The 18,949-nt window shown below is 40.4% G+C and overlaps 2 protein-coding genes across 2 annotated transcripts in view; both read left to right on the top strand. All coding sequences in view use genetic code 11, as the record gives it.

The window, feature by feature from the left end:
- Positions 1–806: 806 nt before the first annotated feature.
- On the top strand, positions 807–9,295 carry EGR_02671 (Zinc finger protein 330; the record flags this gene model as incomplete). Its single annotated transcript, XM_024491920.1, has 5 exons — positions 807–1,094; positions 4,158–4,352; positions 5,948–6,149; positions 8,168–8,351; positions 9,202–9,295. 5 exons carry the CDS (start codon positions 807–809, stop codon positions 9,293–9,295), a joined length of 963 nt encoding a protein of 320 aa, XP_024353735.1.
- A 7,029-nt stretch (positions 9,296–16,324) lies between these two features.
- Positions 16,325–18,949, top strand: part of EGR_02672 (hypothetical protein) — a gene marked incomplete at both ends in the record, with an annotated part of 6,444 nt that continues 3,819 nt past the window's right edge. The window contains 3 exons of the mRNA XM_024491921.1: positions 16,325–16,454; positions 17,780–17,868; positions 17,947–18,018. Coding sequence (XP_024353736.1) covers positions 16,325–16,454; positions 17,780–17,868; positions 17,947–18,018 — 291 coding nt within the window. The remainder of the gene's footprint in view (positions 16,455–17,779; positions 17,869–17,946; positions 18,019–18,949) is intronic.

An 18,949-nucleotide genomic window follows, 5' to 3' on the forward strand; every position in this document is an offset into this window, starting at 1 on the left:
CGTATAGTCCAACGAACAGTCAAACCGAGTGCGGCATCACTACAGCTTCAGCTGCGTATTTGGATTCGCTTTTACGTTTACAAGTGAACTTCATTAGCAAATTTGCTGCATACTTCCTGTACAAAAATAAGCACACTACCATTATTACGAAATGAGAGCATTTTGATATGGTTTCTGTTCAGACGGACGTAAAATCTTCAAAGTTTGAGTTAATTTCCAGTACCGTTCTTGAAGCTGGAAGAAATTAGCTCATGGTTGATCCTAGCTGAAAATTACTTCGGCCTGTGCTGGTTAATGAAATATCACACCTGGTTCAAGCACATGGTTAAAATTCATGTGACTTGTTGATGTATTTGTAACTGATCTTGTTAAGTACTTGGAGAACTAATAGTAAAAGCGGAACATTCCTTCACAAAATTTTGCATTTTGATCAAATAGTGCCATGAGTCTATTTTTATGGAATAATTACCGACCATGTAATATATTCAAATCAAGTTATTAATATTGTAGGATATTGAGTTGAGAGAAATTCCTCTTTGTCAATCCAGCCTTGACATAGCATCGGACAATTGACTCATATTCTGTCTTTTGAAATCGTGATTAATGTGTTTATAGTCACATTTAACTGCAGCGTTTCTTTAAATTACACGCGGTTTTTTGTATCAGTATGTGCTCTACCGTATTGCTTAAGCCTAGAGAATTTTGGTTTTAAGCAATATCTGTAGCATTTATGCAATATTAAAACGAGTGATTTACTACTGTTGATTCGTGATGGATGCTCGCTTTGTCTCACCTACAGCCTACTCATGCCCAAGAAGAAGACCGGACAGAGGAAGAAGTCAGAAAAGAATAAGATTCGACTTAAAGAGATTCGTCGAAGTCGTTTTAACATTCCCTTAGCCAATCATCCCTGCAATGCCAGCATGGAGTGCGACAAGTGCCAGAAGATGCAGAAGAACCGCGCCTTCTGCTACTTCTGCGGGGCGGTGCAGCGACTGCCGATGTGCGCTCAATGCGGCAAGCAGAAGTGCATTCCGAAGGGTGATTGCGTTGTAAAACACGGCTCTGCGCATGTCACCGGTCTGGCTATGGTGGTGAGCCACTCCGAAACATCTCCCTTGCACCACTTTTGTCAGTTTTTTAGACCTAAGTGATTGACGGATATTTCAGTTTATATTATTTCGCATGGAAATAATATGATTTATACCAGTTAAACATTGCTATCAATCCTTTCAATAGTGTCCGGAGGGCGCTGAGCATGTTCCAAAATCTTTTTTGGTGGGTCGAATGATTATGGCGAAACTTATGCAAACTTAGATAAGTCAGAAATTCGTGTCACCTCCGGTTATTGTCCAAATATGCGCTTGTCATAAACTATTTGCTTAACAGCGTTCCTAATTCTTTCACTTCAAAGCCAATGAAGATCATAGGGAAAAATCACTTGTTTGGCTTTCCTGAAACGTAACCTTGTTAAATTGAGAATAATTTGTTTTAAAGATTTATTTTTAATTTGCCAAGCGCCTATTCTAGTAGGTTATGATTTTTACAGCTATTTTATGTGTGGTTTGTACTATCGCCGTTTTATTTCAAGAATAGAAATGACCTTTTGGGAATGTTTCTCTTTCAGGTAAATAGGCGTAGGGTTAAGGTCCTTTAATAAAACTGAAGTACTATCTACGCAACGGAAAATGTCGTTTGCATCAAATAGGTAAATGAAAACTACCTAGGTACGTAGATTTATATTGTCTAAACAGTATCACATCTTTCATCCATATTTACACCGCTGGTATGTTGCGAATTGGGTCATTATTAACCGGCATTTTGCTTTTCCATAGTGGAAGGCTGCTTTTAGTTTAGTTTTCTTGATGGTTAGCCCGCCAATGTTATGAATTAGCTAATTGTACAACTGGAGAACTGCAAATGTGTCAAGTATTCCTACACATAATGGACTGTGATTTTTGTGAATTACTATAAGTTAAGGTGCAGGAAATGGTTACGGAACCTCAGTACCTTTTTCAAAAGTCATAACATATCTTTTTTTGGAAATAACATTTCCCTTTCCAATGCTTGACCCACAGTATCACTTAAAGGTATTTTTCTTTCTAAAATGTAATCTTCCGGAATGATATGCATTCTTTTTTTCTCGTGAACCATGGTCATCCAAAATCCAGAAGTTGGTCGTTCATTTATTTTGAAGAGTAGCTTGTCCGACTTTCATTTTTAAGGCTTAATTCTATTTCGTACAATTCCATATCGTCTATTTTCGTAGTACATTGAATCTAAACTATTAGGCTTTTTGAAGACTCATTTCAGTCGTTATCAGGAAAAAAAAGGGTGGGGAGGGCAGTTTTCTCGATAGTTGAAATCTGGTTTATTTAGATAGATTCGAGTCATGCTTTTCAGGTCTCTGCTCATTACCTAAAGTAGATTGGATCAGAGCTTGGGAGCATTTGTTACACTACTGTACGAAGGAAGCTGCTTATGGTGTTGTACCAATTGTAGTCCATTTTAACTGAGTGACGTCCACTGCTATGATTATGCTGTGAAGTGCGGACTTAGTTCAAAGTCGCTAATTTTTTCCCTGAACTTGATAATCGACAGAGAAATTGTGTTTAAAACTGATCAAACTGCCAACTTTTGGCTGTTTTATGTAGGCAAAATTCCATCATATCAATATTTAAGAAGTTAGCCTTGCTTGCTGCAGCCGTTCATCCTTATCGTTAATGGTCAAATTCCAATACTTCACCCATTTGAAGTTCCCGGTGTTAGCCCTTAACCAACTCTTGTGCTAACTTAGTGTTATGGCTTTCATTTTGTTATGCCAATGAACGCCTTGAAAAACAAGGTATGCCTTTTGAGGAACCTTCTCACGTACTACAATTAAGTTAAGAATGCAATACTGTCATTTTCAATAGTGGCACTTCAGTTGGGTTTTACCGTTTTAGTGTCCCCATCTCTTCCGAACCACACTTTTTTTACTCCTACTAGGTTGCTACATTAGAAGTTAGTCGACGGTCTTTTGTTTCCAAAATTTTTCATTTTAGATTAGTTTTCGCTGTTGTTTTTTAGCATCCGGATTCTTCGACCACCCAATAAATTGCAAAATTTTCATAGGAAGTTGCAATTGGGAAGCTTTTAGTCATCTGTATAGGGCTTGCTAATCACGTACCCGTTGATGGTAGTGCTATTGTAATGTATTGATGGCAAAATGCTGTTAAAATGTTTCAACGCAGGCGTAAAAACCAGCTTAGCCATAAGAACGCTGTGAAGCGGTGTAGTCTGCCCAACGGCTCTCAGAAGCCTAAAAGTCACATCAAATATGCCAAACAGGGCTCAATCACTTCAAGTGTTCTCCCAAAAAGGTGGGACTGAAGAACCGCTTCACCTCTTTTTTGATTGTCAGAAAGGCTTTAGTAAAATTGATGATAAGGGCCCATCTATATCCTCTTCCCTTGGACTCTGGAGTAATTCTTTTATGCTCAACCTTACACAATTGAATATGGTTGTTTACCCGACCGGTGGTTCTTCTAACGTTCCTCCTTTCACTGTATATTCGGATTTTTACATTTTAACTGGGGGGCCAGCTATTCCAAAAGTAGTTTTCATTTACTGTGGTAGTTGAAAAGACGGTCCCTACTTCCTCAAGTTAGGGGATGAACTCTCTGGTTCCCTCCTCTATTTCATTCCACACTTGAAGTTCATTGAGAGTACCTTAAAATCGACCCCATCTACTTTTATTTGTTGATTTCGTTAGCTTCTAGAAAACTGGAATAAATCTGCAAATAGGAGTGAAGATTGGGTGGTTACTGACTGTCGTTTCTATCAGATGTACAGCCGATAATCGTGTGCACTTCTTTGCCAATTTGCGTGGGAGAGTGGCAGGAGTTGGCGAATAATATCACTTCAAAGGGAAAAACTAACTCATTAAATGCTCATCCCAATGGGAGATAGTTAATTTTAAAAATCAACACCAATCTATAAAGTGTACGCTATTAATTGTGGTTTTGTTCTTTGCTTATCCACTAAAAAGATGGCACCGCAAGGAAGTTTTCAATGCTAACTACATCAACTATTATTAGTCGTCGGAAAGGTTTCAAAACTAGTGGTAGGGTTTGCTATTTTCCTACTCCTCCCCTGTACTTTCCCTACCTACACAGGGCGCAATCTGCGATTTCTGCGAGGCCTGGGTGTGCCACGGACTGACATGCCTGCAGACGCACGCTTGCTCCTGTCCTATGCAGGACTCCATCTGCGTGGAGTGCCACCGTGATATCTCCGAGCATGGTGGCCGCATGTTCACCTGCGCTTTCTGCGCGAAGCACCTCTGTGGTGACGACCAGTTTGAACATCAGGTGCGACAATTCTCCCTTTCCCTCTTACCCTTAACTCTGACTACTTTTGGCCATTTATTGGGAGTCCTTACGAGGCTGTGTATTTTGAATCCGACCAGTTTTGCAAGCCTGTAGATAATTGGAGGGTGGTTTATGATATTTTTTGATTGCAAGTATCGTCATAAGAGCAATCTATTAGGAACAATTAGCTTAAATCATTAACGAAGTATTTGTTGCGATGAGATACTAGAAGCTTCGATTGTTTGCAGTTCTAGGCTTGAAAATAAAACGTGTAAGGGACTTGAACTGAAGTTAAGGTGATTAAGGGCAGTTTGAGGATCGTGTTTTGTCATTACTTCTTTTCCATGTGCCTCCACCTTTCCTCTAGGATTTCGCTTTGACTGCTATTGGTGTTTTTTGTTGCTGCTGGGGTGTGTTACTATCTCTACTGTAACGGCGGGTATTGGTTTCTGAATGTCGTTTGTCGAATCAGTTCAGAAAAGCAACTTAATCTTCAACGTGGACCATTTATGTGGGCGACCAGAGGGAGATGCATCTTTGGCTGCATAATTACGAAAATTTTTACTCCAATCGTATCGGGTTACTTTATAAAAAACGTCAAAATGAAGGGCCGTACATTAAAGAAATGAATTACAATGGAGTGCTTCCAATTAAAACAAACATCCATTTGTCAGAAGAATGCGAGAAGTTTAGCGTTGAATGGTCAACGCTTAATCTGATGCTTTGTTTATTTGCCTGTTGTTGCTTTTGTGAGATCAAAAAGGTGGGTTAGTAATTACGAAACCAAGTTATGTGATGAAACTACTCTAACTTTAAATACTGATGACGTTTTGGTGAGGATAGGCCATAGTTACTGTTTGTTTTTAAGTTAAAAAAACAAAATAGTTAAGTAAAAGAAAAGCTGGTGAAAGGTTGATGCTGTTGGTACAAGGTTTTTCCTAAGTAGGCCTTGTGAAAAACCCTTTTTTGGTAAATACGTACATGTGGCTTCCTTCTAAATAATTACAAAAGCTACCTAAAACGTTTAACTCGTTGAAGAACTCACCATTGAAATGTAGCACTCTTTTGCAACGAAACAAGCTTGTGGTCTACCTCACACGAAACTGGGATAGTCTTCAGGGCATGAAGTGTTGCTCCCAGTTGATGTAGATGTCAACCAATTGCTGCATCACTCCCACCTCGCAACATTACTGGTAGCTGTTCCTGACATGTTAACCTCGAACCTTTATGATCAAGAATAGAGGGAATTACTAAACGTGATGCACCTCTCTTGTTGAGGAGTTTATTACCGTAATCAAACTACTTGTAGAAACCATTTATAGATGGTACGTTCTGCTACCACACCTTCACTAACTGGTGTGTGCCAAAGTTGGTAAGAGGGTCGAATCCTGTTTATCAGGGTTAAACTGCGATTTACGACTTGAGAGTTTAAAGTAACAAGAAGGTAGTGGATATCGTACCGGTTGTGCGTATGTGTGAATTTAATGGACTGCAGACAAAACTATTCACTAGGACCTACTTGCTGAAGACTAAATACTTATGGCTGCGAATACCACCAGTTAAATATGTTCCATTCTAATCGTACGTCTCTTCAGGCCAGCTGCCAGCGCCTAGAATCGGAGACTTTTAAATGCCCTTCCTGTAACCGCATTGGGTCGAACGCCTGCATGCGATGCAAAGCCGTTTTCTGCGACGAACACGCCAAACGCAAGGGCTTCAAGTACGCGCCGGGCCAGCCCATCCCATGTCCAAAGTGCGGTCACCCTCTGGACCAGGCCTTCTGCCTAAGCATTTCAAGTAGGTCTCCACCACACTGTCTAACTATCCTGGAGATTTCAAAGAGGTCGAGTACTTTGTTTCCCGGCAAAACGTACTCATCACTTTAAATTGATCCATATCAAATAGACGTGATGTACTTTTTGGGTTTTATGGAAGCGTTTACCATTACTAAGACCCTAAAAGGAGCTGAGTATTTCATTTTCCATGACGTGGTCAGACGAAGTTTCAACGTTATTGATCGTCTGTTATTAAGGTGCTGGGAGATTATTGGTAATGCTATGAGTGGTTTCATAGATGGTATTATCCAAAGCTCAGTACTTGCTTCCGAAGGTGTTGCAAGGCATATGAACTTGGGAAATAGCTTTATGTGTGGATGGGTTGTAGGACTAGAAACAGAGGTAATTCGAGCAGATCTTCATTCCGCCGGCGTTGAGGCCGATTCGTGGGAAAATGAAAACGTCCACGAGCTTAAAATACCTTTTTACCATTTACCATGTGGAATTTATTTTTGTTGATATAATCTCTTTACGACACGAAGCGTAGAGCGTTGAATAGAGCTGATTGTTTTCAGTGAAGCTCAGTGATATGCTTCTAATATTTCATCTGCTACTGTTAATGGTTGTGGGATTTTTGGCGAAAAGGTTGTTCTTCGTAGTCTAATAAGGGCAACAATAAAAGTTAATTCACCTAGATTTTGTTTCAATCATTACAGTGGTCGTTTATGTCTAGATTTGGATTCCCTACTTCATTTCTTCTGTTATCTTCCAAATTCAAGGTTTTTCATCCACCTCTTATTTGTGTCAGAAAGAAAAGTAAAATACATTTATTTGAAGATGACATTTGAGGTGGTTCGTGCCTCAGGGCCATTGATTCTGCTTTGTGCCATGCCTGTGGGCGTCTCATGGAAGCTGTAACAAAAAGCCGCCTTATTGTCACTTGTTTTACTTCCGTTGGAGCATACTTTACAAACACGGACCTTGTCTGGATGTATCTTCCAGGAGGTTTTGTTCAGGTGAATACTCTATTCAATCGTCGTGAGCGTGGAATCCGCCTAGTTAATAATTTTTTAACTTCTATATCGACTCCACTTACATCACTATTGACTGCGTCCTATTGGTGGTTGATTGCCCCTCTGAATTTGAATATTTCAGATAGTTAAAGTTCCAATCTACTTCATTTTTCGCAAGAATCGACCAAATTTATGGAAGTCTATAGGCAAAATGGCACTTTGCTGATAATCCTGTTTTGTGTAAAGTAAACTCATTTTTTCACAACACCGCTTATTAGGTCACTGAATTTTACTTCCCATTTCTTTGGCTTCCAAAGTCGATTGTCGGTGGGTGGAGTGTTTCATCTGAACCCTTCCCAGATTTTTTTCGCGTTTTGAAGCAACGTCACGGAGTATCTGGGTTAGGTGTAACTAATCAGTGCACTGAACATTTTTCGATGTTTTAAGACAATCCGTTTGGAAATTTCTTCGTGAAAGCGTGCTAAATGAGGAATGAGCTGAAAGCAACTTTGGTGGCAGTGAAATTATTAATCTCTGGCTACACATGAATTAGTTTTAGGATCTCCCGGCACTAGTAAATCATTTGAAACTAATTGACAAGACAAGGAGGCCAGATAGCTTAAGATATCCACATATGGATATGTAAAGTATCAAAGGTGCTGTTACTGAAAAGATTTCAGTGATGTCAAGACTTTCCAAGCTGATCGACACCAATGAAATGAATGGGTTGCATAGAAGATATACGACTTGGGAACCTGTTATTCTTGTATTATCAACTGGTTGCCATCAAATCTGCTTTGTCTATATCGAACTCCTTCCTGCAACTCGACAAAAACCTACTTCGAGCCCCTTTGTCTTTACGGAAGAGGATAAATACTTCACCAGTAAGTCGGTAGTTTAAGCACTCCCCGGTTTAATCACCACACTAGATAAAAACCGGAATGCATAAATTTTACTTTCCTTTGCAGCCAGAGATGAAAATGAATGAGGTGAAACCATCGTAATGTGTTTCTCTCTTTCCTTACAGCTCGACAGTATGCCTTTGGAAGGCAGAGACAGATCCTCGATGAGGAGGGAGAGTGGGGTGACTATAGCGTTTACGATGATGATGACCAAGCCGACGAGGCGTCCTCTGAAGAAGACGAGGAAGGCGAGGACGAAAATAACGTAGTTGCGGCGATGGGCAAAATAGATCTCCATGGTCGCGAGCAGTAGCCCTCTTGGTGCCTTTGTATAAAAATTTGTGGTTCATTACCACTTCCGTGTGTTGGTACAGGGTCTCGTTGTGTTAATCCCTCTGAGTTGCTGTTGGCCGGGTTTCGTCATGTTTGTGACGTGCTTTGCTGTACTTGCACACCGTTCAAACATCAGCTTATTCGTCTTTACCTGCATGTAATCCAATTCCTTCTATTGAGTTGTCAATAAATTGTCAGATCTAGTCAGTTGAACATTCATTGTCGGTTGTGTGTTAGTACCGAAGAATTGTTTTAATTCTCTGAACTGAGTGAAGCATAACAAGGACACATCTTTACATTAATCGCAAGAAGAGCTGAGTATCGGGAATTGCTTGGCAGTTTCACTGATTCGGATTAATCCGTTTTAAGGCCAAGCATCATCACCGAATTCCAGTTGGGCTCTAGTGTGGCCAAAATGGGATCCGTCTTATGAACCACTAGTCCCGATTTTTTTTACCAGGGTTGGCCCTGTGATTCGCAATCCAAGTGCTTTGTTGGTATTTCATGGGTTTATTTGTGCAAAACAGATGTACCTGTATTGATGGAAAGCGAAATTTTCACTTTGCTTGGCTTGATATGTATGAAAGTTAAAAAGTAGCTCCATACCATGCGGTGTAATCTGCCTAAAATGTTATCTTGAGTAATGACTTGTCTGCATTGAACAAAAACAATGTATATTGAATCACGTATAAGTAAGTTCCCCTTATTTACAAGTTTGACTTCGCCTTCATTTTTGTGATATTTTTTTATAAAACTACACTGGCGCCTTAAGCCTTTGTTAGGCTTGCAATAAACTCTACCAATATGAAAGAAAATTTCTTCCTAGCGTGCAGAAGAGCTACGAAGCCGAAAGCATGGCTGGACGACAACTAGCGTCCAGCGAGCCAGAATGTGGAGACCAAAGTAGCCGATGCAGGTAAAGATTCCATTTAGCCTTTGTACTCGCATAAGTACCCTATTCCAATAACCATAACAGCAGAATTTGTAAGCACCTCATAAAAATGTATTTTTTTATTTGATGCTGTTGGATGTTGTTTTAACATTGTTGAGGTCCAGATGCCAAAATATATAGCTGAGTCGATAAGCATTTGAATCTAAATAACGCCAAACTTGAGGCTAATCTACCGGACTTCACGTATTTGCCATCTCGAATGGTGAATTTTATTTAAGCCAATTCAGCTCGAAATAGCCTAGGTAACCAAGCGCCGCACGATTTAAGTTTCCTGCCCGGACTCTCTATTTACGCACTTCATCTCAAAATTAGCACAATATACAACGCCCTTACAAGAAAGCTTCTTTACAAGACATTTGAAATCACCTACACCCCAGCTGATCTGATAGACCTTGCCGTGAATACTTCCTTGGCTAAAGATTTCATCCTTGTGACTTTACTTCCATTGCAGTGGTCGATGTGCTGTTTTGGTGCCTCCTTAATGCAAAGTTGCTGGGCTCAGTGCCACCATGTGTATTATTAACATAAATTTAATTGGTTGCAGACCACAATGCTACATGGGAAGGATCTAAATGGATAAAATTAGCGCAAATTCAATGGTAGTACAATGTATCTAGCAAGAATAAGTGCTTTTTGCATCTAGACCAAAACTAGAGTAAGCTAGCTCTTTACATTCAAAGAGTCTAAAAAGAAAAAGTGAAGTTGCTTTAACAAAAACAAGGGGGAGAAGAAGGAAGAACAAAAGATAGTACTTATTTAAATTGCCGATTCTAGTAAAAATATTGTGTATTTTTTAGGATTTCCTAACTTTCTTATAGCATTTAATGTCTTCAAAACCTTTTTTATCTTGCAAGGTATTTTAAATCCACGGGCTTTGAAATAACCAATGTTTCTTTTGAAATCACTTTCGAGAAAATCCCACTTTAGTCGACTACTATTTTCTGTCCATAATTGCGTGCAATCCAGACTAGTTTCATCTGAATTGATTAGAAACCGTGAGTTGAAGCGAGCTAGTAAGTTGCAAACGGAGGATTAGTTAATGTCAAGCACCGAGAATTCTAAAAGACAAAGCGTTGAGTTATTTTGGATTCTCCCAACAGAAAGTAGTGGCCTTCTGGAGACACCCACCACTAATAGTGACATGAAAAATTGGTAGTTCTATCTCACATAAGCCTCCACAATGACCAAAAATAGCTTAAGAAACGAACCTTGCAAGAAGATGCGTGAGTAATGGAAATATGTCTACGACATCGAGGTATCTAATGCCCTTCATGTTGGTCAATCATATGAGCTAGATTGGAAATCAAGAAAGTAGGGGCCAAGAATCCCTTTCACTATTGGTCCCAGCATTTAATCGTGTTGCGAACTATTCACTTGTGATGTACGTCGGTGTCTCAACTGCAGGCTATTCACTGCTTCTCACTGCCTGACTCCTCTCAATACCAGAAAAAGTGAATGCAATTAGCCAAGTAATGCACCGTAATGAAAGTGCGCACACATAAAAAAGGTAAAGAAAATAATGTCTAAAATTTGTGATAAAATAAAGCAAATGGTTGTGATTTTCTGGTGGTCTAATAGCACTGTTGTGTTCAAAGAATTGCGCCATGGGGTGTAAGGATAAGCACTATAGAACTTTTCTCCTCCTCTAATTATCAACATTAATAAACCCCCATAAAAGCCATAACTATGAACAGTGACCTCCAGAACGTACGGTAGACTTTTTAATGAATGCGTCTAATCCCTGTGTATAATGGTAAACCGCGCTTTGGGCGAGGGCGCGCTGTAGCTAAGGCAATGGCTAGAAAACGGGTTAAAGTACGGACATTGTAAGTCTTTATGTCAATATATATTACAAAGGGGATGCAGCAATTTGAAAGTGCAAGCGAGTGAAAAAAACATTACTGTTGTGATGGCTTCTTTGTATTAGTATTCGGCACTCAGATGAGTCCAGCCATGGCAAGCAGACATTTGGTAAAATAAAATGAGATACAAATGAATGCTTCTAGGACCAACTTCCGTTAAACCCACTGAAAAAGACGCTAAAAGTAACCTCATAACTTCATCCATTTGTTCTAAAGATGAGTTTTGAAGACGTTTAATGTTCCGTTTACAAAATATCCCTAAGGTGGATTTAAAAACAATTTTCAACGGCTTTATTAAAAGTGTGACGTATACCGCCTTGCCTACAAACATTCGACAGTGCAAATAATAGTGCGCAACGCCGAATATTAAAAAGGTTATTTGTTTACTTAACTCTCCTTTTCCGTGGAGGGGCCACTTTGGGTCCCCATCATTGCATCCTAAGTCGAGTGGACTGGCCTCCAGGCCACACCAGTAGCCCCAAACCCTACTGCATGTCGATTGCACCTATGCTCTCGCAGAATTATGTCTTCTTTCGGCTTCAGAGAAGACTCGCTGCACTACATCGGTGGCAGCGGAAAGCAAACCCCACTCCATAACACATCTATCCTAGTTCCTACTACTAGATAATAAGCCTCAACGAGACGGAAGAGGTGCACGCCCTACGGATAGGAGGATGGATGACGACTCACAACAGAGGGGCTAAAAATGACGTCTACCTTTGGCAACTTCCCCAGTGCCATGTTCTGCAGGTAAGTTAATATAACAATGGAAGCAACACTAGCCATGATCCATCTGGAGAAGATCGTTACGGAGTTGTCAACCGTATCTACGTAAAAATACCAAATGTGTAAAAAAACGCGACACCTCCTCTACTTCTCTACTAGCTGCATAGGATCCAGATCCGAAGGAATTGCCAGGAGGCATCATTGATGTCGTGGTTAGTTATCGCCCCATTTAGATGGAGATTTAATGAGTGGCATGTTTGGCTTGTGGGTGCTTCTTTATTTTAGCGATTATGTTGTAGTAGCTGGCCCAAGAGGTTGACAAATGGGATCTGCGGAGACAATCCTCAATAGAAAAGAGAGGCTATGTAGTACTTTGGCTGTTTCACTCCCGGTTTAGGTAACGGCCCACTGAGGGTGTCCGCCGTTGTGCCTTTGCTGGGTGGGCTGGCCTCCGCACCATGACAGTAGGTACAATCCCTACTTCATGTCGAATATACATATTCTGCCCTAATATTATGCCATCTTTCGACCTCAGGGAAGTCTTGATGAACTCGAAGTATGTATCGCAATAGTAAAATCTAAAATGAATGTTTTAATAAAACTTCAAAAATAAATTAGCCAACTTATTTAAAACTTTTTTAGCATTCCTAACATTTAAATCTCTTCCCCTCTCTAAGAAAATTGCCAAAAATTTACGCCTAAATTCCCAAGGAAATGCGATATTTAGTAATTGGTTGACTTACTACTATGGTCCTCAAAAACATGGCAATTTGAATAGCGGTGACAAGAGAATGTTTATCGCATTGTTGGGATTTAACCAACCTCTCTTCTAGGGAAATGGCACAAGCTGTGCTAACAAGTAGGAAATTTTGACTTGCTACCATGAACGGCCTAAAACGTTCTGTGATAATGCCTTTATTAGAAATTGAGTTTACAATGCCTGTACAAACAGGTGAGTCAATTTTCGGTCAAAAGGACTGGTGAAACGCTTTGAAGGAAATTGTTTGTCCGAACAACTCAATACCAAATTCAGGCAACGACAAAGCGGTGAAGATTGCACTAGTGGTGTACAGGAATTTGCCCTTTCCCAGCACTGAGGACCTGAAATGTCACATCGCGTCGACGGCAGACAAACGCTTTTATACATTCAATGCAAAGTGCAGTAGTTGATTTCACGCAACACAAGTAAAAGCAAACAACACACCACCTTGATGAGCAGCCTTTGCGTGTGCTGCTAAACTAGATCTCTTCAAAATTCGATGGCAGTTCAGTAGGTAAGTATTTTGTATCTACAATCCAAAATGATTCAAATAAGCGGCTCTCATCCATAGATTTGGCTAATAATTGCGTAAATAATACAAGCAGTAGTTCTTCCTTCTCGTGGGCTGAAAAAAGGGCCAAACGATGATTCAGTAAGTCAGAGTTATAGTAAAGCATAAAGGGCTATAATGTAAAAAACTGCACTAATTCCTCTTGAACTCAAAACCTTGCTTTGACATCAACTTGACGTCAGCAAATATCACCCTAGTTTGTTGTTACCTCACCTGATTGATAAAATCATTCCATGGTTAAGTAATGTTGTTTTATTAGCAAGAGAACCTTATTATTTTGTTCCTTTTGAGGCTATTCTATTTAAAAGAAACGCTTATATGCATTCATCACACCTAAGCAACGCCTCTCAAAAGTGGAACGGTGGCGAGTATCTCCTAAATATTGGATCAACATAACCAAAAACCTACCCACTTAGAACAGATTTGTACAATAAGTGAGGCGTAAAAGTGACATGTTTTGCAGTCTATTATCACACCATTCTCACATATTGCAAAAGGCATCTTCTGTTGTGCGGCAATAGGATCCCACCTGGCTACGCATACATGGACAGTACGAGAGCATGAAACACGCTGTTTGTTTCACTGTAATTAAGCAGAACGTGTACCCACCTCCGTAAGAAATCACCCTACGTTGTGATAGGTAAGCACATAGGGCAAACCTCCTTCCGTATCTGTGGAACTGGATTGGGTCTTGATCTAGCAGTTTGCAATACATCAAGTGAGTGAAGAACAATCGTTTTTTTCTTTATATTGTTAATACACGAATACTCAAATAGAGCATTTAACGGACAGAATTGAAATATTCGACTTTTTCTAGAGGCTATATTTCAGTCGTTCATATTGACAAACGCGTATAAAGGTGGAATGCAATAGCTAAGATAACGCAAGGGTAAACAACTGCAAGTTTGCCAATAATTACTAGAAGGCCAAAGGTCACGGTCAATCTGTTGTGCCCATCACGCACGACTGAATTCACTGACTCGGACTGAGACACGAACTAGGACTCGGGCTCGGATCCTAACCGCAAAATGTGCCGAATTGTTGTTGTCAGGCCAACCACCTTCAAGATACTCGTCTGGTATTGTCATTCATTTGATTAAAGTATGGGAATGGGGAGGGTGAGGTTGTGGAAGGGTCAGTGTAATTGTCCGTGAAATAGAAAAATTTTTTGTGAAACTGGGTAAAAATAAGTAAACAATTGAAGTGCCTGTTCTGTGAACCCACGAACTTTGGCAACGAAAATAATTAAAATAATGAAATTTGGGAAGGGGCAGGAGGAAGCTAATATAATGCAATTCATATAAGTCAGATGCATGTAAAGATGGCATTTGGAAACTTAGCACCCGGAACTACCACCTTGTAAGCACCGCTAATGTACCTCGACAACAAAGTTAATGCACGTGTTTTGGCTCTACCGTCCCCGCACCCTATTCAAATCGCTTAAAATTGGTGGCGTTGCCTGCAGCCCCAGAAAAATGTTCCTGTTCCTAACAATTTCTGAACATTCCAGAGCGTCATGCTACTTGCCCACTGACGACTCCCTTAGGGCTAAGGTCAATCGGTCACAAGCAGCACTCGTAACTGAAACCGCCGAGATACACCCATTCAGGCATTCAAGTATTTCCCCCCTTTTGCTTTAACTTTGCCCTAAAGTATACGGCAAAGCCTCTTCCATTGTTAAACGACTTTGCTGAGCCAAGATATTCAACTCGTCATCAAGTTAGCTTTAGGCACTCATAATGGCAAAATTCAAAAGCGAAGTTGTATGAATTCTCAGAAACCGAATTTCAGAATCATAGGTGTTTATGTTATCAAGATACAAAATCCCATCTTACGAAGTTATGGGATGTAAGAAGGCCGGAATAAAATTGAATTCAAGTCAGTTTGAGCGACGCTGAATTACAATATTCCTACACAATGACACACCGAGAATAAGACATCAACTGGTGTTTAGTTGTGTGAGGGTAGATACTGTTGAGACCCTAGCCAGCATAACCAAAGCATAAAACCTCGAGAAAACGGAGACTTCAGTGTCAATGTAAGCACAACCAAATCTCGGAGCTGGCACACACACCCTCTGGCTGAAATGCTAAGTTATGGATCGGCACCGTTTTCGGGTATTTATAGTACTTGGATTGGCTGTGGCCTTAATGGGGATATTTGTGCACTCAAAGGGCAGCTATGTGAATATTGTTTAATCAGGGAGGAGTCGAAGCGGTCTCGAACTATGAAATAATTTAAAAAGTTCAGGAAGTTGACCTTGTATCAAATTCTAAGGTTCAGAAACAGAAACGCTGTTTCCAGGATCGCAGGCATCCTCAACATCTCTCGTTAATAAAATCAGCAATGGCGTTTTTAAGGACCCACTCTTCACTCGCCCTTAGAATTGCCGTCTGAATACAGTGGAGGGCTCAACCTAGACCTTTTTCTCCATGGTTTTCTGCAAAGCAGAGTCCAAAGGTCTAAGAGGTACCTAAAAGGTGTCCAACAGTACATCCGTCGGTAGAGCACCATACTGCGTTTCAGGGTCCTCATTGTGTCACACACTCATCTGGGTGCAATGTCTCTTGCGGATGTAGTTCCCGATTCTGACGTTGATTGTGACTTTTCATCTTTGTGTGAAATCCTTCCAGGGATCAGCCAAAGCGAGCGAAGCTTACTTCCGATTAAGTCTTTGGCTGGTGATTGTCATTTTCGTACAGAGTTATTCGGTGCTGTCCAAGGTGTGAGTGGAAACATTTGTAAGGCAACAGTACTCGTGTTTTCCCCTAGTGGCTTGTCTGTTATATTGTCAATGAATTGACAGGGAGTGACTATCCTCAACGGCACTCCATTGTTGTTGGCTACAATCACAGGCCACTACGAAGAGGCACCCATTAGACCGAGGTAAGAGGTTGAAGCCATGGTGACTGGTATTAAATTTGTGAAGTACCCTCGAACGTAGCGAAGCAGGCAAAGCAACACGATAACCACTCATTAGGCGACCTTGGAAGTTGCAAAAAAAATTATGGGGATAGAATAGCGGTTTGAAGTCGTTTATGGGTAAGCAAAGGCTGCCACTTATTCCTGACGAAACACATGGTCTACGCCAACACGTTGTTGGACCCGTCGCGGAAGCGGATGGTTTGGATAAAGTGGGAATCTGAGACGACCTTATTGACGATTGCCGCTGACTATTTCCGGGTGCTCCAACTGAGCGTGTTTAATTGTGAGTGTCTTAAAATCATTACCTGACCCAGATCCAGCTCGAGCAAGTCAGAACTAAGTAGGTTGAGGATGCCCTTTGTGATGTATCACCTTCGGGGGAATGTTGTATCATTTTATGATACACAGAACCAGAGTTCTCAAGAAAGTTTCATTTGGCCACACCTGTACAGGTGACGACTCGAATGTTATGGTGGATTTTGTAGTTTGCCGCTTTGATTCCGCAGCTTCTCTAATTTGATAGTGACGTCTGAGGCAGTATCCAGATGTAGTGGCTCCGGATAGCCACTGAGACGGAAGTTGATGTACCTTAGGCAAAGAAGCGCGTTGGGTTGGAAAACTGTCCGCTTTGCAAGCTTTCCTTAGCTTCCATTAAGTTCGTTTTTTGTGCTTATTGGCGTCTGTACTGGGACTCGATGGGACATCTTTGCGCTCTTTATTGTTGGATTGGCGGCATCGGTGGTGTCTGTGGAGACAGAACGTGGCAAAATGCCAGGCGTCGTAGTGAGAGTGGGAGGGGTGAGGTATTTTCTTGTTATTGATATCAAAATGTTGGCTGTTGAGAAATCGGGTAGATTTAGACGACCCAAACCTCCGTGGAATGGATTGGTCAAGTTGATGCACAACGTAGACATGGAAACTGTCAATCTTCAGAATGAGCCAAAGTAGTGTCATGCTTGAGGTTAACTAAGCGTTGGTGCTCCTCTGTTGCTATTCGAGGGCCGCAGGGCAATCCTACTCGATGATATTCAGGAGAGGTGTTCAGGTGTCTAGATTAGTAGACGAACATGAGTTCCAGACGGAGATGGCGCATTCAGAGTGATTGTCAGCCACTTCTTTCAATTTGAATAGTTTGCACTAACGATTGTCCTTACCTGACCTTTCTTTAATCTTGTGTGATTGTTGTCCTTTTCATAAATGCGACATGGAATTACACTTTTCAGATAAAAAGGAGAACATGACATGTTAATTCTCTGAAGAGGGTATAAATAATTCCGTGGACAATTAGTAAAATCAGGTTAAATAGTTCGCTTGAAAAGGGTTCCATGTCGGGCGTAAATACCAAAAACACTTCGTCAGTGTAACTTTTTCCACAAATTCGCCCGCCAGTACGCTTAGTAGTCTTTTGGTTTTTTGTTGATTACCATCTTCTATGCTTAGAAACGAAGGGTGTAAGGATTCGAGAGCTTATTGAGTTTTGGACAACCATTTTGCAATTTATCCACCCAGAGCTGGGGTTAAAAATCTTTTGGCAAATTTAAAACAAACCGATCCACGCTGATCTGATAGTTCTGCTTTAGGTACATTGTTTACTTGTCTTACGGACAGGCAAAACAACGAACGGGAGATTCGCGCAGGCATCATTGCAGATCTGCACGATCGGTGACGCAGCTTCTCCCGGCAGCGATTGGCTACATGTTGGCCAATCAACAGAGAGCATTTTTTAATAGTGACTCTCAATGCCGTGTAGTGTTTCTGCCTTAAAGACAAGGTAGGACAAAGCAGCGCAGTTATCGCGACCTGTTAGTAAGTCATACGTGAAGCGGGCGCATTACCTCCTAACCACCGTAAGTTGGTAGACTTCTTTGACTTTTTTGTTGACTACGAACTATGGAATTGCCGAATTTTGGAGTCCACCAACACCACCGATTTGTGTTCTAAATACAAATGTTTCTTGAATTCTTAAATTCATCTCTAACATTTTTTTAGTGCAAGAGTGAGTAAAAATGCCCTGGGTTGCATTTGACATCATATATTTGATCACGTAACGTATGAATTTGTGTGAAATTCTGATTTAATATCCATAACATGTAACAGAAAATCTTCATAAGCTTTGGTTAAGAATGTGTGAATTGTAAATTAATAGCTTATTTGAATTTTTACAAATCACGAATAACTTTCCAAATAATACTGTACTACAAAAACTAAGGACGATTTTTGTATCTAATGAGACATGAATGGTTAATTTTCCATTAAAAATTAAAGTGAGGTAACTTAACTTCAAGAAATAATTGCAGAATTTTGGCACAAAATCAGAAGTGACAAAATATCCCTGCACTACCCTTTTGAGGTGCTGTTTGGTCAATGTACTGATTACACTTGTAATTTACTGTAAATAAGTGACTTTAGGTGGAAAATAGTAATGAATGAATTGTTGCCCGTACACTTGATTCTGATTTCAGAATATGGCTGAAGGTAGTCGTAAAATTTATTCAAAGGCAATGAAAAGTTAATGGGCCGCAAGCATTAAAATGCGCTCCATTATGGCATCAGATGAAAGAGAATTTTGTGTAGCGCTATAGCTGTGGAGACTTTATGCAAAAAACTTGAACTTTCATCCATTGCCATTTGGGCTATCTACCGCTCTCCGTTGACAACATTGCAAGCCGAATTCAGTAAATTTTTAATTTTAACCAGTTGCAACTGCGTGCATAACGATGAATTTATTCGTTAAGTACATAGAAAAACAAATCAACTTAAAATCTTAGTAATAAATAG

The sequence above is a fragment of the Echinococcus granulosus genome (assembly GCF_000524195.1).
Source record: "Echinococcus granulosus chromosome Unknown EG_S00012, whole genome shotgun sequence".
Classification (NCBI taxonomy): Eukaryota; Metazoa; Platyhelminthes; class Cestoda; order Cyclophyllidea; family Taeniidae; genus Echinococcus; species Echinococcus granulosus.